Here is a 23,621-nt window from a genome sequence, read left to right as displayed (position 1 = left end):
CACCCAAACTTTGGAATTCCCTTTTCTCTGTGCCTCTTCTTTGTGACCAGTATAATCTCTTTTGGTGGTGTCTGACCCACCTTGTTCTGGATTAGTTCCCTAAAGAACCTAAAGAGAGAACTCGACATGTAGAGGGAATGTTCAAGCCCCAGCCTTATGTGAGACAAAAGTAAATATTGGACTTCATAGGAGAAAGTCCTTTTTGTTCCCTAAACTGCTTGTTCCCAGATGTCAAGTTCTGTGTGGTTGCAGGCTTCTTGGTACCTTTTGTTCTCAAAAATCAGTTTATCCGTCAGGAAATGTAGTTGGTTTGGAAAATTAATTGGATTTGAAGGGTGTGGCATGAAAATGATTATTTTTTCTTTTCAGTATAAACAGGGAAATTAGAGGAGGCCTTAACTGCATAAACAGTTGATGTTGTTCCGGACAGTGACACAGTATCTTAGATGGTTGCTGATTATTGGACATGTTGATTTATTTAGAGGATGAAATAAACCATCAGGAAAAGCTCAGCTGTTTTTGAGGTGTTGTAAGAATTATCTTGTTTGTTTTAATGTGGGGTATGTTGCAAAACAAGCAGTGAGGCTGAGTAACTCCTTGATTTTCTGAGCAAATAATCTCACCTATGTCTTTCTATACCGCCTTACTGAGGTCAGCCCTCTCTGTGCAGTATCTGATGCCTTCCCCTTTCTGTGTTAATAGTACTCATCTGGCTGTCAGGGTAGGATGTGAAGGCAGGCAGGAGGGTGAGGGCTGGGCTGCCAGAGGAGCCTGTGCAGTGGAAGCCCAGACCCCACTGGGGTGGGCTGATGCTCAGGGGTTTCACCAGCCAGAGGTATGTCTCCCTTCCCCTTGTTCTCTCTTGGTGATGCTGTGGTCTAGGCCAGCATAACCAGTGAGATTTGGGCTGCAGCTGTGTTGGACTGTAATGGTGCAGAGAGTGGGAGCAGCTTTGAAGGGAGCTCTCCTGGAGGCAGTTGTAAGGAACCGGCTTGTCATTCCCCTCCCCCGAAGAGAAAGGGTGGGGAACGTGCTTGCCTGAATTTTCTCATAGCCTCTGATCTCTGCTGACCCAGCTGCATGCTTTTGCTGGGAGAAATTGTGACTGCTTAGCATAATACTCCAGCGCTGAGGACATTACTCATGGTAAAAGAGCAGTGTGTGTGGGTGGGGAGGATTAAACTGAATGTCAGAGATGTCTTGTTGTCACTCGTGGTCTTGGAAGAATGTTGCTGCATGTCTGTCCTGTCCAACAAAGACCCAGCTGGGTTTTCCTCTCAAGTGCACATAGGTGCAGTTTCTCCAGATCTTTTTCTTGGCTGATGTTAATTTTGTCTCTTCATCACTTCTTGCAATGTGTGTGTAGGTGTGGAGTGACGGGTGATGCCGGAGGCTGTAGGATCTGTGAGAAACTGTGAAGAGGTGACAGAGTGAGCAAGTAGTGTGTTGGAAGGGATGAGGGGAGAAGACCAGAAAGAATTGAATGAATTTTAGACCCACCCAGCTGTCTTTATACACGGAGCTGCATTATGCTGCTTTTCATAGAAACGCTTCCCACCCTTCCTCTCTCTCATTTGCTGTGGGCAGCAGCTTCCCTTGATATACCCACTGCTGCCTCTTGGATCCTTGCCTGGAGAAGGAAAACAGGCACCTTAATCCCTGTCCAGGGACTGCAAAGCTTGTTAGGTAGAGTGAATGGAGGGATTGCATCAAATGTAAAATGTGGTTTTGTTTGGCAAGCTTTGGGACAGACAGAAGTTTTTTAGAGAGGTCCTGGGAGCTGAATAAGCAGCCAAATGTGTCTCCCTCTGCTAAATCAAAGTGTTTTCTATTGTAAATGCACTTCCAACAGCCAGCAAACTGCCTGAGTTCAGATGGACAAAGTCCTGGTGGTGCTGCCAAGGTGGAGCCCAAAGTGTGTGTATGAGGGGGCAGTGTATATATACATACATACATATATACACACACCTGGGTGTGCGTGTGTACGTGTCTACAAAGCTTCACTTTGCAGTATAAGGAAATAATGTAGGTTTTTCTTGTATCCAAACCAATGCTGAGTCTATGGGACCTCTATTAAAAAGAGGGGTCCAAGCCTGTAACTGATCTAAACTGTTAATCTGCTACATTGAGTTTTGCATGAGTAAAGAGTGCACAATCAAGCCCGTGGATTATGGGGATTGTTTGTTTCTTCCATATGGTGGCTCATGTGTCTGAGCTGATGTCAAGGGTGTAGTTTGATGTGTCTGGTTTTAAGTATTTAGATTATTTCTGTAGTAGCCCAGATTTCTTAACACAGAACACCAGCCAAAATGAGCATTACCATAAGTACACACCGGTGAGCTCTGGGACCTGTTCTGGATACAGTATGAAGCAGTGCTGCTCTGCCTGTCTCAGCATTGTCTGTTCATCAGTGAAATGACCTAATGGCAGTGTTACCCAATTGCCTGGGAGCAGTCACCTCAAGGTAGGGCATGGCTCCCTTCCAAAGGAAGCCCTTAGGCATGATGTTAGAAGGTGTGCAGGGCTTTATTCACCCGCCCGTAGCATCCCTGGAACTGGGAGGCTCTTGGCGCCTTGTGATGCTGCCCATGTCCCATCTGCCAGAGGCTGCTCAAACCCAGCAAAGGAAGCCGAAGCCAGTCAGGGAGCTCTTTTAAAGGAGACAAGAGGCTGTGCCTTTGCACGAGGTGTGATTTGGGCAAAGTAGTGTTTGCTGGTTTTGTTCCTTGTGGTGTCTTTCACACCTCCTTGCCTTTCCATGCAGAAGTGCAGCTGTATCTGCTCATACTGGGCCTGTACAAGGTGTGCAAGGCACTGCCTGCTGTCCCCTTATCTCCTGGTGGTGTCTGCTCCATGCTCAGTCATGAGCAAAGGGTAAGGAAAGAGGTTGGGCCAGAGCTTTAGGTCATGTGAGATCAGGAGCAAAGCAGCTTCAGCTGGTGCAAAATGTATTGGATTCCTGTGAGCCTAAATGCTTTTGTTCTTTTATGGAGTCCTTTGTGTAAACTGGCTGATAGCTGTCAGTGCTCTGAGCACCTCTGAGCCTGCCCATCCTGCTGCTTCCCATGGACCAGGGAGGCATGTGACAAAAACAAAAGCAGGAAAAGGTCTTCCCAGTGGCAGCTCTGTGCTCCTCACTTAATAACAGAAATGCCTTTTGCTTTCCTGACTTAACTGGTAGGTGAGCAAATATCAAAAGCAGCGTTGACAGCACTGAGATAAGCCTAGGCCCTTACTGAGAGGGGGAAGGGAACATTATTAGTAGCTATTAATCATCCTAAAAGGGTGGGGGATGGGTTACCTCCGGTACCCTGCCCTTGTGCAGACATGTTTCCTATGAGCAGTCCTGGCAGGGAGTATGAGCTGGATGTTGCAGTGCAGCAGTTTGTGGAAGGTTGCATTTCAGGGCAAGTTATTTCCAGAATGAAGAAGCTGGACTTTAAAACGTTTCCTTTTGGCAAATTCACTTACCCTTTTTATTACTGTACATCCTTGTAGCTTCCCCTTAGGGAAGAGGTTTGGTACCTGAGTGGATGTAATAGCCCTCGTTCTACCTGATGGAGAAGAGCACTCACATTTCAAATTCCTCTGAAATGGACACAGAAGGGGAACTGACACGACAAGCACTGGCAAAGTGCTGAGGTGTCACTGTGAATGCTCATCCTTGGGGGCTCTAGGTGCTTATTCAGGAGGCTTCAGTATTTCAGTGTCCCTGGCTGCTCCGGCTTAGCTGTTCCTGGTGGTACAGAATAATTTCTAGCAGTCTACCACATATTGTGTAGATTATCAGTCTTGAAATGTAAGATGTTCAGCTGAGTCTCCAGCAGTGTTCCAGTGCTGGCGTTAATCCACTGTTATTCTTGACCCTTTGGCAGTTTTGTCTGATTGAAAATGAGTCATGGTAATAAGTGTGCTGAGCTTGGGGTGAGTAATGTGCCCCTCTCCCTCCTTTGGTACCAGAGGAAATAAATGCACCAGGAAACCAAGTGATGTGGTTAAGGCCCAGCAGCCAGGGTGGGACCCACACTGTGTCTCGTGCAACAGGAGGACAGGTCCTTAGGGATATGTCTTAGACACCTCCCAAGTCTGGTGGGACTATGGGCAATTTTCAGTGCTCAGGGTTTCTTCACGGCTGCTAGCTGTCCCTGTGTGCTGGTTTTGGCTGGGGTAGAGTTCATTTTCTTCACACTGGTATGTGGCTGTGTTTTGGATTTGTGCTGAACGCAGCATTGATAATATAGAGATGTTTTTGTTATTGCTGAACAGGGCTTGCACAGAGCCAAGGCCTTTTCTGCTTTTTGTACTGCCACTCTGGTGAGGAGGCTGAGGGTGCAGGGGAGACTGGGCGGAGACACAACTGGGACATCTGACTCCAGCAGATCAAAGGGATATTCCGTACCATATGGCATCATGCTCAGTTATATTAAGAGGGGAAAGAAGGTAGAAGGGAGTGCTGTTTGGAGTTAATGGCGTTTGTCTTTCAAAGTAACCTTAAGGTGTGATGGAGCCCTGTGCTCCTGGAGATGGGTGAACACCTGCCCATGGGAAGCAGTGAATTAATTTCTTGTTTTGCTGTACTTGCATGAGCAGCTTTTGCTTTACCTTTCAAACTGTCTGTATCTCAACTCAGGAGTTTTTTCACTTCTACTCTTCTAATTCTCTCCCTGGTCCTGCTGGTGGTGGGGGTTAACAAGTGTGTTGCTTAGTTGCTGGATGGGGTTGAACCATGACACCTTGTCATGAGGTTTACAGAAGGTACCCTCAAGGCAGTGCATCCAGTAGAGTGGCTGCAGATTACACTCAGTGGCCTCGATAGGCCACCAGTCAGCTGTGGGCTGCAGCTTGGGAGGCGATGATCTTGACATTTAAAGCAGATTTTCTACATCCATCTGGTGCCTTGTCTGGTCTTTTCAGCAGTACTTCCTCTGTCAGTTCATAGACTGCTTGCAGCATTAGAAGTGGTGTGCAGGTAGACACCCACTGTTTGTTTGATCCATCTGAAGCTCTTTGGATTAATGTTGAACACCTTGGTCAGCCTTGGACAGCTGTGATACATGTCTGTGTCCTTCCCCTTTTCGTGAAATACTATCCTAGTAGAGAGGTGAAAAAAGAGAAGCGTATTGTGATCTTTCTTCTGGTTAGGGAAAATACCCCCACCACAGTTGTGAGGGGATGTGCTGAAAACCTCGGTTTCAGCCCAGGGAAAACAGTAATTGTAATTGCTGCTAATGTGTGACACTTCTAGAAGGGGAGTGTTTTCCTCAGGGCAGTGATTTGCCAACCAAACCCACATTAGGAGGGATCTCTAAATCTTGTGAACAATGTTTGTTTATGTCTGACAGCTCTTCTGGGTTTGCTCAGCTGCTTTCCAGCATGCTGAAACGTAGCATGAATGCATAGAATGAATACCACTTGCAGTGGACTCATAAACGAGGTATGTCTCAGCTGCAAGGCATGTTTTAATATGTACTCATGTCTGGGAGCAATGCACTCTTCTCATTTCCTCTGCCTATTAAATAATTGATGAAAGCCCACAGAAATCATTACAATCCTTCCACAAAGTCATTAAAACTGCACAAAATCTTGTATAGTGCTTGCAAAGCCACAAACATGACATTATTCACCCTCCACCTAAGCAGTACGTTTGGCCTGAAGAGTTCTCAGTTGTTAAGAGGACACATCTTTAAAAGAAGTAGGGAAAAATGAGCCATCCATTTACTTGATTTTCTTGAAAATGCCAAGTTTTAGCTGGGACTTTTTAATTTGTAGTGTCATAGCAATGACATTGCTGCATAGTGTCTTCTGTGTGGGGTCTCAATGAGATTACCCCAAGCACCTTCTATCGGTCGTTTCTCAGGCAGAGCACAGCACCACTTTAGCAATGCAGTGGTGTATCTGGAAAGCAAAGCACTATGCATGGAGAGGAAAGGGAGATGTAATGTGGCAGACAGTATCATGGTGAGCTGTGATCAGGCTGGGGGTGATGCTTCTACTTTTTCAAAACTATTGTCAGCTTGTGGTTTAAAGATGAAGTTTCTGATGCCTTTTTCCCTTCCATTCTGCTCATTAGATCATGCACTGCTTTGGGATTGGTCTTGCTGGAGTCAGTGAGTGTTGCACCTGTTCCTGGGCAAAACCAGTTTATTACAACTAAACAAGCAATCCAAAATCTTGAGCCCAAACCTTTCTTCCAGGGAAGGAAACAGATGAGATCATGATGCAGGCGAAGGTGTTTGTGATTGGCATTGACTGTATTGCAGTGAGTCTGATACTTTTCTGTCGCCTCTGCTCTTAGAGGCTTGGACTTCTGGCTATCCTCAGCACCTTGTTCCAGAGAGCACTTCTCTGTCCAGCACAGAGTTGCTTTCTGGATGATCTTGCTCTCTAGCATGAAATCAATTGCCTTGAGTGAAAATATGATTTAAAAAAAAAATTACCTGTTGTTTCCTCTCCAAATTTATATCTGTGGGTGACAAAAAAAAAAAAAAAAAAAAATCTTACCCCTAACTGTTGCTGAGGGGTATCTAATAGACCCAGATAGATTTCTGCTGAGAATTTACTTTAGTTTTCAACTCTTTGCTTCCAGGTACCAGTGACAGAAACCACAACTTCTCCAACTGTTTTTCAGATGTTGCTGTGGAAAGCTCCTCACTGAAAAGTCCATTTACTCCTTTTGTTTTCTCTTAGGTGACTCCAGGTAGCAAAGCTGCAATAGCCAACTTGTGTATAGGAGACCAGATCATAGCCATCGATGGAGTGAACACAGAGAACATGACGCACCTTGAGGCTCAGAACAAAATCAAGGGTTGCACAGATGAACTCACTCTGACAGTCAGCAGGTACGTTGCTGAGCAAGAATGGGGATGGGTAGAGGGAGGGTTGCAGGGTGGGCAGTAGCTGTGTTTTGGTTTGACAGTAGACCTCTCTGACTGGTTTAATTTGACCTCTTAGTGCTTTGTCTGGCAGGTGCTGGCTAGCAAGAGGGAACTGCATTTCATCCTTTAATCCTAATGCTGCTTGCATTTGCTGCACTTGACCTTACAAAAGCAACCTTTCAAGTGAGGAATTGGCTGATAATTTGTGACAGAGTCTCTCAGCTCATTCTGTGGCTCCTGACAGCAAGAAATCAAAGATGGTCTCATGAAAAATTCACTCATAGCAGAGGAGGTACAAGATGACCTTCCTTCCTGTTGCTCTGATTTAGCAGTTAAAGTATATGGTTTTGTGTTGTTCCAAGTGATTAATTGCCTGGTTTCTGGCACAGAGAGACTCAGAAGTGTACATTTTGAAGCCTCCTGATCAAACAGCACTGTCAGTGCTAAACAGTGATGACCCAGGGTGCAGCGAGGTGCCTGTTAGGCATCAGTCTCTCCAAGTCCTGAAAAACTAAAGGAAGCTGACAGCTGAGCCACAATCTCTGTCACTAATGTAGAGCACAGGCTGACTTCAGCCTTCCCACTATCTTGAACTGCAGAGAAATGGACAGCTTCATTCCTTTCCCTAACTATGCTTTATTTTTGGACCATCTTTGTGAAGAGAGGAAATGGAGATGGGAAGGCAGGGGTCTGCTTTGCATTGACCTGTTGCTGCTTAAAAGAACTGGAGCCTGGTTTTTAATTTTTTGTTTTAGTTTTTTTGTGGTTTGTTTTTTATTATTTTTTGAGGATGCTGGGTATTTATCCTTCCTTTTGGTTTGAATTGCAGCCATGGGTGCCAGCACTTCTCAAAGTCAGATGGTAGATACAGTGTTGGCATCTGGAGTGAGTTTTTCCCATGCCTACCTTCCCCCAGGGTGACCATCCATCAGTTTCAGGGCAGATGCAGAGGAAGTGCTTTCAAAAGGAGTGCAAGAGCATGCCTTGAGTGACACAGTGGTTCAGTTGTTCAGGGCTTTTCTGTGATAAACAGAAGTCTTTTACCACAGCTTGGACAATGCCAGGAGTCCAGGAGGCATTTCCCAGTTCAGGAAGAAGCAATGGGTCTTGGCCAAAAAAAGCCTGATGGTTCATTGAGGGAATTCACAGAGGGAAGAGCAGATCACAGTGCAGGCAGTGTGAATGAATGGTGAGCTTTGCAGCAGCCTGTTAACCCCAGAATTTCTCGTACTGGCCTCAAATTTGGCAGCCTCTAATCTTCCTGCAAAGGAGTGCTTCTTTTCCTCTCCGAAATATCCAGCTGCTTGACTTGACAAACCAGTGCCATGTGGTTCTGGCTGGGAGAGAGGAAGAGTGGCAAGGGCTCTTTCAGCCTGCAGGCAAGTTTACTCTTACAGATCATTGAGTCTGTAAAATGTGTTTGCTAATGTTAATTACAAAGTCATTAACTTTATAGCTACCCCATGCACATTTCATTGGCCTTGGGTGTGGAAGCTGCCCAGGGAGAGATTTCTAGCTGGATATGCAGCTGTGTAAAACTGTGCAGAGGCTTTGGGTTTGCACAGCTCAACTCTTTCATGACCTCCTTTCAATGAGGGAGCATGAGCGTGTGCTGGCTCTTCTGCTGCTGTACTGATTGCTGAGTATTGATGACAGAGTAGCCAAGAAGATTGTCAAGACTGCAAGGATGTGAAAGCAATGATCTGACTGCTTGCCACTGCTTTATGTAAAATGTATGTTCATCATGTTGTCTTTCCTAGTTGTACTCTTTTGAGTATATTTTATCTCTAGTGCCCAGTTGTCTCTTTCTAGGTCCCCACTCCACTGTGTTGTCCTAAACGCAGCTGTACTCAGTGGTCAGAGTAGTTGGCTGAGTATGAAAAGGAAAGTATATAATTTGCACTTCAACACCACCAACTTGAGGTTGTGGTCTCCATGCTGTGCAGTTGTAGCTCATTACCCAAATTAGCTGTACAGGGAGCTTGTGCTGGCACAGACCATTGGTCTGACAGGACAGCAGCTCTGTGGGCTGGAGCATCACACACAGCTGGCACTGAGGATGTGCCCAGCTGGGCGAGGTTTTCTAGAGTGAAAAGTCTTCAAGTCCTTCTTTTCTACTCATCATTGTAGAGATGTCTTGTGAAAGCATAAATCCTTAGTGATTTTTAAATTGTTAGCTGATGAATTTTAAGTGTTTACTCATTTAAATAATTACTCAAGCTAAATGTTCTCTAACCTGCATTCAGAGTGGCAGCAAGGTTATGCCAGATAAGATTCTAGACATAGGTCTGAGATCACATCAGGTGTTTCAGTTCCACAAAAGGATCAACACCATCATGACAGTGAAGACTTCATTATGTTACTGTGCTGTGAATGTGAAAAGTGTATGTGGTTTCAAGAGCCTAGTGGGTGAATTAATGGTAGACAAATCTATAAAGGTTGATATATACAATGGAGGTATCTCTGCTGCACAAAGCCTTTAAACTGCAAGTAGCTGGAGGCTAGGAGAGTGTTTTATGGAAGTATTGTATTATGGTTATATTTTTTTGGGGCTCTTCTGTGAACCAAAAAAACCTTTAAATGTGTTTGTACTCCAAATAGGCAATCCTCTTCTCTTTTAATGGTAGTCAAGCAGCTAAGATGTCTTCATGTTTGGCTGTACTAATGATTATTTAAGAGAAGTGTAATTATAGAGAATTGAAAGGACTTAAACACTTCTGGTAAAGGAAATGCTGTTTGCACTGTATACTTGATTGTGTGTATCAACAGCATTCCAACATTTCCTGTTTCGGTATTTTTCTTAACGATGGTAACAGTCGAAAAATATTTCAAAACAGACTGTAGGCAGGAAATCTAGTCTAACACATGTCACCATTAAAAATACATCAAAATTCTAGCTGAAGAAAACATGCCTGGTCTGCTTTTTCACCCAAGGGTGCAAATCTCTTAATTTCCTAGGATTTAAAACTCAACCACAAATTGTTTTCTCTGAATACTCTTTTTTTAAGTGGCACTGCCACTGCTTTGCTGTTTGATGTGTGAACAGAGTTGGAAAGGTCTGTTTTCTACCTTGAAAGTGGGTGTTCAATACTGTTGGTGCATATACCAAATTCCTGCTGAACTTAGTGCATTGGGCAACTCCCCGCTATTTTCTGAGCCTGTGTTTGTTCATTCCTTTTGCTTTTTCCTTTAGAGAAATGTAGTTTTCAAGAAACCAAAGTAAAGGTTCCATTATTGTCTTCAACAGTATAAAATCAAGCTCAAGACAGTATGCTTCAGTCAACTCAAGCCCACCTAGTTGCTAAACTGAGAAATTCAGAGAGATTTTACAGCCTTTCTCATTCATAGGAATAATTAAGTTTGGGATCTTGAGTCTTTGAGAAGAGTTACTCTTCTTTTTCCTTTTCATTTCCTTTTGCTTTTGTTTCTTTTTTTTTTTTTTCCAAGTAGAGCGTGTGTATCACTGCACTGACATTTTGAGCAAAGTTTTGTCCCAGGCTGCTGCACCCCGTTAGTGGGGGTAAGCAGCAAGACATGTCCAAAATATAGGAGAAAGCTATCACCTTCCTGTGGAAATATAGTGTATTTTGGGTAAGACACTTGTTCTTACAAAGAACACTCAAAGAAAGGAAGGTGCAGGAGGAACAAATACTCCTACCACAAAACACACCTGGTAGCCTAAGTTGCAGGCATCACCAGTGTCGGTGGAAATGCTCATGATGAATTTGACACAGAGCTCTGTTGTAGCTGCAGATGTAGCAGCAGACAAATGTTCACTGCGGCACAGGTGAAAATTATTTCTGAAACAAATGGCTCTTTGCCTGTGGCTATAGTCTCCAAATGGGTGGTAGAACTGCAGCCCTGAGGCAACTCAGAGATAAATTATATATTTATATGTTGCTTTTTTAAAAAAATAAGTGTTCCTATAGTGGGTCTGTCCTTCCCTTTGTGTCTGGAGGCAGTTTGGGGGTGGCAGTAAGAGAGGAATATTTGTGAGAAGGGATTCCAAACATGTCATCTCTTGTTCAGCTCCTGCTGTCATTTTCCTCAAATTCCAAGCTGTTTTTCTGCAGCTCTTCTGCCAGCTTATAATATATTAATGCACCTTTCTTGTTTGCAAAACAGTCTTTTAATTTGCTAAAAGTTCTGCCAAGGAGTGAAGCTATTTATTTGTTCTTTGAAAAGTGGTGGGATTAGGGAAGTCAGATCTGCTACCAGCACATGTTAAATGCTTTGCCAGAAAGGATCATGTGTAGATGCTTATGAAGAAGAAAAGAGCACATGTGTGATGCCCATTTACATTTCATTCAATAGGTTTGGTTGCACTTTTGCTTGCTCCGTGTGTTCCCAGATCTGAGCTGTGGGAACTAGTTGCACAAAGCCACAATAGGCTCAAATTTGTGTTCTAGGAAGTTCGTGGAATCCGTTGACTCATTTAGGTTTGCTTTTTTGCTTCCCTGCCAAGGAGAGTTTTCCAGTTTCTGTCATCTTACTAATAATTCTTTTGGCCCTGGGAAAAGCCAGCTGCTCAGTGTGCAGCTATATAAGGGCATGCAGGTTGCCTGACCCTGAGTTGCTGCTCACAACCTCTCCATGGCCAGTGTGGTGCTCCCAGTCCTCCTGGGAGCATGCCAGCAGCTTTTACTAACAACTGGCACATCCAGAGTGATTTTTGGCAAGTCAAGATAGCTATTTGTTGGCATTTAACAGACTTTTTGGCAAGGTAAAAATAGTTAACTCTGCAGCTGGCTTGTGGAAGAGCAGTGTGAACCTGAGTGTCAGGTGTGTCTTATCTTTTGTAGCTCTGTAATGAACTTGCTTGTAATAAACTTCTGTTGCTTCTTCCGTGTAAGTGGTTGTGTGAAGAGACACCTGAAATGCAAGAGGGCCATGCATGGAGAAATTGCATTTGGGGCCTCCTGTCTCTAGGGAGCTGTGACTATCATTGCTGTTTGAACTGACAGTGGACTGCATGCAGCCTGAGTACAGTTTTGCTTGCCAAAGTGAATATGTCCATTAAGGGGTTGTTGCTAAAGGTGACTTCTCGTGTTTAGGGCCAAGAGCATGTATTTTTCAGCTGTTGCAGCTAAAGGGCTGGTTAAAAGGTATCTTCCTGGTAGCCTGAGAGCTCTTGTAGTTAGTTTCTAAACATTTTTAAAATGCCTGTCTAAAACTCTGGTGACAGGATTGGTGGAAGATAAATTCTTTAGATCTTTCCTCATTTTTCAGCTGACGAACTTTGTGTTGCACAAGAGACTTTACAGTCTTTGGGGGTTTATCCTCTACTTTGGTTTCTTAATTGTGTCCGTCCTAATGTTTGAAATGGGAATGTAGATGTGCCTTTCTTCTCTATGGAAATTACACAGTTCCTGGCACACAGAACTGGACCCTTGTTTTCCAGCTCTGAATTTTCTCTTGAAGATATGGCCCAACTTTTAACAGAAAAGACACTGCTAGCAAAATCTAGGCTCTCGTAATGCTTATATTACACTGTGTTCAAGCCAAGTTGCTTGAAAAAGGTTGTGTTTCATAAATACCTCTTCAGATTCCTGCCTTGACTTGCACGCAGTTTCCTTCCTCCTCTTGATACCAGTACCTCCCCATCCAAACTAGCATGGGAGAAATTTCTTTCTAAACTCGGATCTTAGTTTTGTGTCTGGGTAAAACAACAAATGCATGGCTTATTTCCTGGCCCTGTCTTGGTTACTCTCTATCCTGTAGTAAGGAAACAGCACGTAAATGTAAACTTCAAACATGAAGAAGTTTGTATATCTATGTGTCTGCAATTAATTTGCTTGACACTAATTCTCAGGCTTGTTCATGTCATGTTTTTGTCTTCTCTGCCGTGTTTGAGCATTGATCTCTGCTGGAGTCTCATTTGAAAGAATATGCATTAGAAACTGTATTATAAAATCAATCGTCAGTTTATCAGGAGTCTCTGAGGTACAGTAAGGATGCTGAAGCCTGCTGGTTTTTACCAGACAGGGTGGCATTCCCCAGCAGGCTACCTGGGACATCCAGCCCCTCCACAGGGGGTCCTCTCACCCAAATTTGGGAAAAAATCCTCCAGAAAACCATTACCAGTAGCAACCTGCTACAAACTGGAAGCACTGTTACCAAGTTTGGGTTTGGCTATCTGCTCTGATACCTGTTCCGTGATTCATACAAATAAGATATGAAAACATACAGATGAGATACAAGCATGGTGAGTCTAATCTGCCCTGCTGCGGTGCCCACACTTCCCAGTGCTGCAGAAAATAAGCCCTGGGCCAGCAGTGAGACATAAGGTCACATTCTAGGTGCTATTTTTCTTCCCTCTGCCACCACTTCTGTAGAATTACAGGCATTGACACCAGGAGCAGAGCCAGGAAACCCTTGCTGAGAACTGGGACCACAGTGGTCCTACCTAAAACCTACAGGCTGTGGGCTCCACAGGCGGTGCTGTGGGACGGACCACATGCCTTGAAAGGCCTGCTTGGTGTAAAGCCAGGGGGAGCAAAGCTGTCTCCTCTTTGCGGTTTCACGGGGGCCATAAATGGGCTGTTGAGAGTGGCCGAGGGGCTCTGCTGCAGTTGTTGTGAAGACAAAGGGAAGCTTTATCTTCCCTGCCTTAGAGGGACAGATGCATGGGCTATTTAACCTTTCTATTTGGATAACTTTTTAAACTGGATTGAAAGTAAAGCTTGGAGTGACCTTGCTGCTTCCATTTATATCCAGTGACAGATCAGAATGGCAGCAGGCTGGGACACAAACTTGAGCTATTTGCCTTGCTAATAAATAAGGGAGAAAAATCTGGTCAAAACCTCTGTTGGCTGCAGTAGTTGGCCATAGCTACCTCCCCTGCACTGGAGACCAACATGCTGTGCCACCTTAAACTCACTGAGTGAGGGGCAGTGGGGTGAAAGCAAGTGCCTAGGGGGAAATTTCTGTTCTGTATTCATACATTGGCCTGCTCTAGACTTGATTTTTTCAGTCTGAGTAAAGCCTTCTGGTGCTTCTGAAAGCTGATAATATTAAACTGCTGTAAAAGAAAACACTACCTCAAAAGTTCTTGAATCACTGCTGTGAGAACTGGCACAGGGATGCTTATGCTAGAAATCAGCTGAAGTGTTTAACACTTTCTGAGCTGCTCTTTCATCTCCAGCTGAAGTCCATTTGCTTACAGCCTGACTGGCAGGGTGTTTGATTTCCATATACTTTGCTGTTTTTTCAAAGGAGATGAAACTTGGTCACACATGATCTCCAAACACTTCAAAGGAATAAGGCTTTGTATTGGTCAACAGGCTGCTTCCTTATGTGCAAATACAGTCTTCTGATGCAAAATACAACCATCCTCGAGATGGCTGTGACTTTGTGAGGCTTGATAGCCACAATCTGGGTAAAACTGCCAGTTTCTCAGGTACCTTAAAGCACAGGTTACTAGAAGCAAGGACAGAATGTGCATCACAGCTAAGACTGGGCTCTTTAAAAAATGTTGTGACTTTGGAGGGCTTTTAGAGTAATGTTGCAGACCAGACTGAATTTATCTTGGGTAGCTCTATACTCTGTTTCTCCATCCTTGTCAGTTTTATGTGTCTTTTCTGTTTCTAGTCTTCTTTCTTTAATTCGAAAGTCTCTTTCCAGTTACCCAGTTAATTCTCAGTGTAATCATTCCTATTTTGCTAACTAAGTACTTAAATCCTAACTGGTCCTAGATCCACAAATATCTGGGAAGTACATCTATCTGCAGTTTCAGATTCCAGAAGGGGCTCCTGTCAAAACAAGTCATGGTTTTCAAACCTCATCCTAAGAGTTTATCAGGCATCTGGGCTGCATGATGCAATATTTAGCATTGAACAGCAGTTTTCGTTCAGCAGTACTGCAGTCACTCATTCCCTACTATTAAAAAGTTTGGGAACAGTGGCACTTTTTAGTCCATTTGAGATGCTAACTACTGTCTGTACTTCTGAGAAATGTACGTAGTATATGTTTCCTACAAAGTATCTCAAGCAAATCTAAGCACTCTGCTGCTCCCTCCCCACTTGTTTGTCATTCTTTGGGACATAGCAAAATTCCAAAGTGATTATAGTAAAAGCAGTTGGTTTTAGTTGCAGATCTTGACTTGTGTTTCAGGCTGCTGTGAGTAATTGGGTCAGACCGCAGACCAGTAAAGGTTATGTAGACTTTCTCTGACACATGATGTCATTTCAGTTCCTAGTCCCATTGCAGGCTTGAATCTTTTTTTTTTTTTTTTTTTTGATAATTCCCAAAAGCCTCTGTTTGTTCAGCATGGATACCACTGTATAAATAAGAAGAAAACTCTGGAGACTTGAACCAAAAAGTACTTCTAGTTTATCTAAGGCAGTTTAACTTTAAAAAGAAAATGTTCTCTATATGGTCAATAAACACAAGAATCATTCTTCTCCCTGGCTACCTGTAAAAGCTGAAACACATAGCAATATTAATTGTCTTACTTATTTAAAGGATCTGCATCTAAGGAGTATCCTCAGCTTCTGTTATTGGGTAACCCCCAGCTTCACTGCCTGGGTTGGAGCCCATGCTTGGGTGTGTTGCCCATAGACTCACAAAGGGTAAGCCAGGACAGTCACTGCTGAGATCTTGCCTTTCTCCAAGGATCTCATGCAGCATATCTAAGTCATCCACTTTATGTGCCTAAAATGAGACTGTCTACATCCCCCCTAAGGGGGGTAGTGCTATATAGGAGAGACTGAGGAAACGTTTGAAAATTTGATTAACTTTGAGTCTTTTAATAACAGCTGTGATGCTCACTGATGAAAACAGATTAACTATTCAAAATTTTTATGTTGCAGAACAGAGGCAAAAGTCTGGTCACCACTTGTAAACGAGGAGGGAAAGACGCATCCTTATAAGATGAATCTGACCTCTGAGCCTCAGGTAAGTGATGGAGTAACTGTATGCTCTTGTTCCTGCTTACTCCTGTAAGAGCAGTTCCTGGCCTGATCCTCCAAGGAGCTGAGCATGTGTTGTTCCATTGATCCTGTTGGGGATTACACCCTGCCCCATACCGTCTAGGGGTCATGTGAACCTTGGAAACCTGGAGAGACAGACTCCCTCCCTCATGGTGAGAAACCTGGTGCTGTGAGAGCGAGTGAGATACCTTGCCAAGGGTAAGGTGTGTTGGGTCAGGGGCATCCTCTGCCATCTGTATGCTCACACCTACCATGAGGCACAAAAGGCACTGTAGAGCTGTGGCTCAGTAAATCATTGCTACTATGCTAAGCCAGTTGATTTTCATGGGTAGAAAAATCTTGATTGACAAGGAATATTATTCAGTCTTACAGTGTTTTCTATTGGTTTGGATTTCTTTCTCTTACTAGCAGTCTAACTGTGGAGGAAGTGGAAGAGAAATACTCCAGCCTGTTACATTTTTTATCTCTGTGGCAGATCTTGTAGCCTCTGTCTAGGAGGCTGGAGTTGTAACCTATTGACAGCCTTGCTTCAATGGTCTGCTGCCTCTGTCAAGTAAATACAGTAATAACAGTGATTTGTGCAAGGGCATCACCTGGACTAGATTTAGAGGATTACACTGCAAAAATCTATAATAACTACACTAAAATCAATGGTATTCATCTGGATTTTCACTAGGGCAGTGACATGGATTCTGGCCCTAGCACACATCCTCTGTGAGTCTTTCTAGCAAAATAAATAGATTATACAACTAGTTTGACTCTGCAGTTATTTAAGCTCTAATATTGCTGTTTGAGTTGGAAAGAACCTGAAACTAAAGCAGCACATGTGCAGCAACACACTGCCCAGACCTTGGCCTGAGATCTGTCCATGCTCCCTTTCACATCGAGCTGCTCTGTGTTGCTTGGCTTAAGAATTCACTGCAGCATTCTCCAGGTATTCCATAACTCAGCCAAGGCACAGTGTGAGACTGAGCCATTTGGACTTAGTTTGAGCTGGGGCCATGTGGTGACACCTGTCTGTGACACTGTTGAGCTGAGATCTGGTCTGTCTTCTGCTGCCCAAGTTTTGGAAATGCTCTGCTTCAGCCTTGAGTCTTGGAGACTATTTCTTGCCAAAGTAGTGGGGCAGAGTCAGCACTGAGGCTTTGCTTCAAGGCTGCAGAGGGCTGTCATTTAATTCAGCAGGAGACTCGATCTTAGAGACCAATTTCCCAGCTCAGCCACTAACCAGAATTTAGCTAAATGCACTAAAATTAAACATAGGGCACAACACGTGCCTCAAGAAGGAGATTAAAGTAGCTCACTAAGTTTAGTTAACTTCAGCAAGAAACCTGATGCTGCAGCCCTCCTGTCACTTGCTGCCCCACCACTGCACTTTTCTTTCCAGTCCAGCCTGGGTCACTGGATACATGTCCACTGCTGGTCAACTACTGAACATAGGCTATTATAATTAACAGATGCCACCTCTTAAACTCACTTTCTATGTCAGTTTTAACCCTAATCAATGGCTTTCCTTTAGCCAGCTGCCTTCTGTGTGGTGTGTTTGTATGTGAGTCAGCCCTGGACTCTTTCAGGGATCTTACTGTGACTAAGAAAGAAGTATGGGTGAGAAAGACCAACCTTAACTATAGTCTTGCCCTGCTTTCTGAAAGTCCAAGTAAAGGACTTCATGAAGGTTAGGCTAGTCAAGGTTTAGCAATAATTCTGGTGGTGTAATATATCCCCTCCTAAATCCTAACCTCAGTCGTAGTCCTGTTCTAGCTCTGGCCATCGGATAGATATCCTCATACTACTAGTTTTTAAGTATGGCACAACTGAATTTGTTGGTAACAACGTGTAACTGATTTGAGTAGGAGAATTTGATGCAAAACTGACATTCCAGACAATCCAAAACAGAGATTCCTGTTGCAAAGCTCTCTGATCAGTGACCCTTGTCTTACTGTTGTACCAAGAATCAGCTGTTGCCTGAAAATTAGGCTTTGACCCCTTCTGATGGCTGATACTAAAAGAGTTATTTCCTAGTGTAAAAGGAACATTCAAAATTCCACAGAAGTCTTGCCTTTTCTTCTTCCTTTCCTTAAAATTAAGCCAGTCAAGTCATTTGCAGTTGGCTATGTGAGTTGGGCTTGCTGTTGTTCAGAGCACAGGCTTTCCTCTAAAGGGCATTGCATGCCACATATTCAGACAGGAATTCAGCAGTGCGAGGGGACATGTATCTTGTCTCCAAACCACAAGCTCCTATTTACTCTTACTGCACAACAGTGCCCAAACATCCTAATCTGCTGTGCCAAAATGTGAACACCATCAACTTTTAAGGTGTTGGGTTTTTTGTTTGGTAGGCTGTTGTTTGGCTTTTTTTCTTTTAAATATACCCATTTCCTTTAGTAGCTGAGTGCAGCAGGTAAGGTTTGTAGTGAGGTCTGTCTACTTGGAGCATAAAATCAGCAGAGCAGCTGACTCCTGCCAGAGACTGTGGCAAGTGTCGGCCAGGTTGCTGTGGGGCTGTGCCTTTGCAGCATCAGCAGGGGTTTTGACCAGGCCTGCTGCACATCAGCAGTAGCAGAGGGCAGAAGATGCCGTGCATATATATATATACCAACATGGCAAACTGCTATGAAGTTCACCACAAAGATGCTGATCTCATTTTTCCAACAGGATTGGTTGAAGCTCTGAGTAGAGCTGAATCTTCGAAGGCAGTGCTGAGCTGTTAAGGTTTTTTTAACTTGCTGGCCAGTGAAAACAGTATATTTGCTTTCCTTGGCATCAGTCTTGTGCAGAACACTTATTAACTCACTTACCAAAGAAAATAGGATACACTAAGTCCAAGGGGTTCGCTGAAGTCCTTATCATCTGACAGTGGTTGTCACTGGCTTTGCCCATAGCCTTTTGAATGCAGACATATAATCATACATGTGAATAGCCTTACATCAGGCTGAAGGAAAAAAAAATTAACTTTTAAACCTTTGGTGTAGAAATTGGACTGTAGTCATTCAGATGTGTTTGCACCTTTCTTAGAATTAATGTTTGTTGCCTCTCCTACCTTCAGTGTCTTAAAATATATTTCTTGCACTTGTCCGCTTTCTTTTTTATCTTCCTATTTTATCAGTGCAGTTACTAGATCTTGCAAAAAATCTTGCAAAATAATTTTCAGTTTGTCTGAAGAACTGTACGACTAGCTAGATCACTTTTAATATCGCTGCTTACACATTTTTTTACCTAATTTGAAACAGACAATTTCTTTACTTCTGTAATCCTTTTGGAGGCTGACATTTGGTGACATGCTGCATCATCCCTGTTGAAGTGTTTTCCCTTACTTGGAATGTAAGTTCAAGATACTTTTATTTGCCTTTGGAAAACAAAAAGGCATTCTACAACCTCCCATGCATTCCCCGAAGTTCTGAATCCAAAGACTGACTTCATTGTCTAAGCTGACCTTTGCCCATACAGCCCTATTATTATTTCATTGCCATTATCCTTATCCTTCTAAGTTAATTTAAACTGAGATAAGAGTGACAAAATCGCATTTCATCAAAAAGTGCAGCAGCTTATTGGTGGTGATGGCTCAGCAGCTGAGGTAGCTTTGTTTTGGTGTGACCATGGCAACATTAGAGGAAGGAAATGACGGTTTCTTAGTGTATTTACTCAGTTATTTCACTTGCCCTTCTCACCCAGCTTGTAAAGGCAATCACTCTCATCACAGGCATTTTCCCATCAAGAACTTCTCCTCACCACAGTTGGAAAGATTAAAATAACATGTCTGCCTCTCCCTTCTGCATAATGTTTCTTGAGAAAAGTGATCTCAGCAAGAGTGAACAAGTTACTTGGTGACTAAGAAGGTAATTCTAATTGCTGATGATACTGACCAGAGACCAGCATACCTTTCAGAGTCAGCTGTGTGCTCTGGTGATCCTGGGCCAGGCATTATGGTCTTGACTCATGCACTGGTGTGCATGGCTGTGTTGCCCCTCGATAAAATAAACAATAAAACTCTACACCCTCTGACTGTGCAGTGTCTTGTCAGAGCTGGGCTCTGTGGGAGAAGGTATCTGTTTTTGCTGAGTGAGCTAATGCCAGGAAAGAGCTGAGAGAGTCCAGCAGAAGGGACAGTGAACACCAGAACTATTTCCAAATAAACTTGTCCAGCTCCCTGAAGACCACATACCCCATTTGCAGCAAGGCACAGGTATTAACATCAGCCCTTGAGAATGTCTGTGAAAACTCTTGGTTTGAGATGGATAGATCAGCTTCTCTTAGCCACGGAAGGTATGGGCTTTCAAACACAAGGAAAGCCTGTTGTTTTGTTGTTTGGGGTTTTTTTAAGAGAAATATCCAGAGGAGCTCTGAAGGTGAATCAGTGTAGTTGTAGGATGAGAGAGATAGACAGCCACTTCTGTCTTCCCAAGACTTCTTAAAAGTGCCTGTCCCATGCTCGTCCTTATCCTTGCGGAGTGATGTCATTGTTTCCATCTTATGTATTTTATTTCCTTGGATACGAAGAAGGCAGGGGCTATAGAAACTGGGTGTGTGACTGGCTTGGCTTTTGATAAGGTCTTGCATGTGTGGGCAATGCATGAAGCAGTTAAGTATATAAAGTAACAACACTGTGTTTCAGACAGGGAACCGTGCTGGCATATCGCGACCTGCTGGTTTTGGTTAAAAGGGGTTACTGCATGGGTGTGGAATGTGTTAGGGACGTGAAGGGAGATGATGTGGGAAGCCAGTCTTATTGTTTCACCCCCTACAATAACAAACCCCCAAACCCTTCCTAATTTCAAATCAGATTTCAAAGCATTGCAAAAGATCTTTCCATAGCTGAAAAACCCCAAACAATAACTGAGGGAGAGGTGAAAGGAAAGGCACTTTTTAATACTTGTGATCACAGCTGATGAAACATAGCATGGGGTAGAGTTTGCCATGAAGATGTCATCTTCTGAGCTGTTGCTGCATGTTTGGCACAAGCAGCCTCCCTCCCCAGCACACCAGCTGGGCGTGAGCTGGCCCTTTGCAAGGGCAAGGATGGAGCTGGGGGTTTGCCTGCTGGTCTCTGCTCTCCTTCCCTGCCCGCAGGACCAGAATGCTCTTGCTCCCTGAGGTTTGGTCTGGGGCCTGCTTTCTTAGAACTGAGTAAACATTTATACTGAGAGATGTTTAATCATGTTTCCTTTTGGCGTGGCTCTCGAGGTGTGCAATCCAGCATTGCTGGCCCTGAGCCTCCGGGTTCTGACTTGGGATGCAAAAACATCCCACGTTTCTGGGGCCCTATGGGGCAGTGAGTTTTGCTGGCTCACTCAGCTGCTCCAGGGGTGGGGAGCTGCTCTGTGGGGCCGTGGAGGCTTTCATTTTTCCTTGCAACTGCAGGGCCTGGGTGCTAATTTTTTTTTTTTTTTTTTTTTTTTTAATCTGTAACATGAGGTCAGAGTGAATCCCCCCACTCCAAGAGCTGGAGCTTTAGGAAATAACTCTACTGGCCAGTCTCCAAATCATTACTCCACACCTGAAACTAATTTTTGGTGGCTTCAAGCAGCCCCCTGCTTTGTATTTGTCCTGCCTTTCCTCTGGGGACTGCAGAGAGGTGATCTGGGAAGGGGCAGGGGGCAGCCAGGGGAGAGAGGGTTCTGTAGGTGTGGTGGCAGCAGGGCAGTAGCCAGCACATCTGAGGCCCCAGCCCTGCTGGCTGCCTTTAGGCTGTGCTGTGGGGAGAGGAAACCCCACTAAACAGGAGAGGCTGTCTGACCCCTCACATCTTGGTTTAGTTTATTTAGTGAGTATATAAAGCATCCAGTTTCCTGTTTTTGGTGGTGGTGAGATCAGAGCAGCCAGGATGGCCTTGGACGTGTCACTACAGGGTGGAAGGGTGCCAAAAGCCCACCCTCACCCCAGTCTACCCCCAACCTGCCCAAGGGCACATGAGGCCATGGAGGCGTCCAGATGGCTTTGTGCCCCTGGCTCATGGGATGAGCCCCAGCTTAGCTGATCGAGGTGGCTCATCCTGGACTGGCTGTCTGTCTGTCTGCCTCGCTCACAGCTGGGAATTTCTCGGGAGTCCCACATCCCAGTTTCTGGTACGAAACGCGTCCCATGGTGGTAGCCATGTCAATCCTTGGTGTATGGTGAAGAGGAAGCCACTGCCCACGCCATGAGCTGCTGGCTGGCCCCAGGCATAGAGGTGACAGCTGATATAGTTATGGGGTTTTCACAGGCTGGGCGTCAGTGTCACCAAGCGTGGCCTGAGAGGGAGGAAGGGGCCATTGTTTTCCCAGAAAATTCCCCATGACGCAGCCTGCAGCCGGTGCAGTAGGAAATGCTGATCTGCTTCCTGCCCCAGCACAGGGATATTTTCCCTGTCCCCCCAGACTGGTACCTTTGCTGGCAGCTCTCTGCCAGCAGGGCTGGAGTGACGGTGGTGAAGCCCCTTAGCACCCAGCTGGAACGGCTGTGGTGCAGTGTCCACATCTGCCCCCCGAGAGGGCTACTGCTGCTAACATCTGGCACCCAGAAAATTCATCTGGCAGAAGATGAGCACATTTAACCCAAAGCTGGGATCCTACAAACCTTGTTTGTCCTTGGGGTTGAGAAATAGCTTTTTCTGTGGGATGGGAGGATTGGCACTGGTGCCCGGAACACATGGTGTCGGGCTCCAAAGCCACTTGGCACTTGTTCTTTTAGGGGAGGTAATTTCAGGTAGGGAGGGGACTGTTGAAGGAATGGCTAAATTTTGAAGTGAGAGTTCAGAAGCAGCTAGCAGAGAAGTTTGTGCAGTTGCTAATCTATTTTACCTTGATCCGGCTACTCTGCCAGCGCCTCTGGAGACATACCTCTGCAGAGGAAGGAAGGGAGCAGGTCTAGTGTCTGTGCAAAGACAATTCAACTATCACAGTATCAGTTTATATGGTAAAATATTGCTCTTGAATATCCTGCCTGGGGGATTTGGACTTCCATATCGCAGCTTCAGATCAAAATAGCCACTGTCAGTATCCCTGCTTGCTGCTGACTGCAGCCCGCTGCAGACAGGGCTGGCGTAAGGGGACTGAGGCAGCACCATGGCTTGCAAGGAGGGTGAGGCAAGTGATTCAGATCTGCCTGCAGGTGCCAACCGAAGATATCTCTGAGGAGATCTAATGTTAGTCACAGTCCTCTGTACCACTGTCAAAGAAAGAGCAGGTCATGTCCTGACTGGATAAGATCATGTTCTTTTTGTCTGACTGCCTGTTCTTCCTTTGCAAACAGACTGTTGCTTATTGCTCTTGCAGTGTGTGCCCCAGCCAGGGATGCTGTTTAGTGCTGCTTGCTGCTTTTCCTTGTGTTGGTCTTGGGAATGCCACAGCCTTAGAGACACTGCAGGTCCCAGGCACCTCAACTGCATAAACCAGCTGCTGTCCCCACACATACACAGCATGTAGCAGCATTTTGGTACTAACGTTTTTCACTTGCTTACTGGTGGACAGGTTTTTGGGAATGTCACATATCTGACTTTTTTTCCAATACTAAGTCAGAGACTCTCACATAAGCACATGATTCCAGAAGCTGGGGCTTTAACAAAACTGCTGCACAGCACAGGGCCTGGATGGCAGTTCTGGAAAATCCCTGAGTAAATATATTTGACAGTGAAAACATATTATCTTTTGATCTTGGGATCATGAAAGCACTTGTTCTTTGCAAATTCCTTCTACAGCTCAAGCAGAAAGAGCAGCGTGGCGTGACAGGAAGTGCTGGAGAATTTGGATTATCCAGATGACCTTTATAATGTTACTGCTCTTGTAATACTTGTCTACAGACTCTTGGGTTATACACCTTCAGCACTGTTCTCCAGATAGGA

The 23,621-nt window shown here is 44.5% G+C and overlaps 1 protein-coding gene across 3 annotated transcripts in view; it reads left to right on the top strand.

Annotated features, from left to right (window-relative positions):
- The window catches only part of PDLIM1 (PDZ and LIM domain 1), a 44,671-nt gene that overhangs the window by 6,571 nt on the left and 14,479 nt on the right, over positions 1–23,621 (top strand). For all 3 annotated transcript variants that reach the window (XM_050339410.1, XM_050339417.1, XM_050339400.1), the window contains exons 2-3: positions 6,688–6,839; positions 15,686–15,770. In XM_050339410.1, the coding sequence (XP_050195367.1) occupies positions 6,772–6,839; positions 15,686–15,770 (153 nt within the window). In that variant the 5' untranslated portion in view covers positions 6,688–6,771. The remainder of the gene's footprint in view (positions 1–6,687; positions 6,840–15,685; positions 15,771–23,621) is intronic.

The sequence above is a fragment of the Myiozetetes cayanensis genome, unplaced genomic scaffold (assembly GCF_022539395.1).
Source record: "Myiozetetes cayanensis isolate MyiCay16 unplaced genomic scaffold, myiCay2020 scf10, whole genome shotgun sequence".
Classification (NCBI taxonomy): Eukaryota; Metazoa; Chordata; class Aves; order Passeriformes; family Tyrannidae; genus Myiozetetes; species Myiozetetes cayanensis.
The sequence above is the reverse complement of the archived record's forward strand: the minus strand, read 5'-3'. Positions and strand labels throughout refer to the sequence as shown.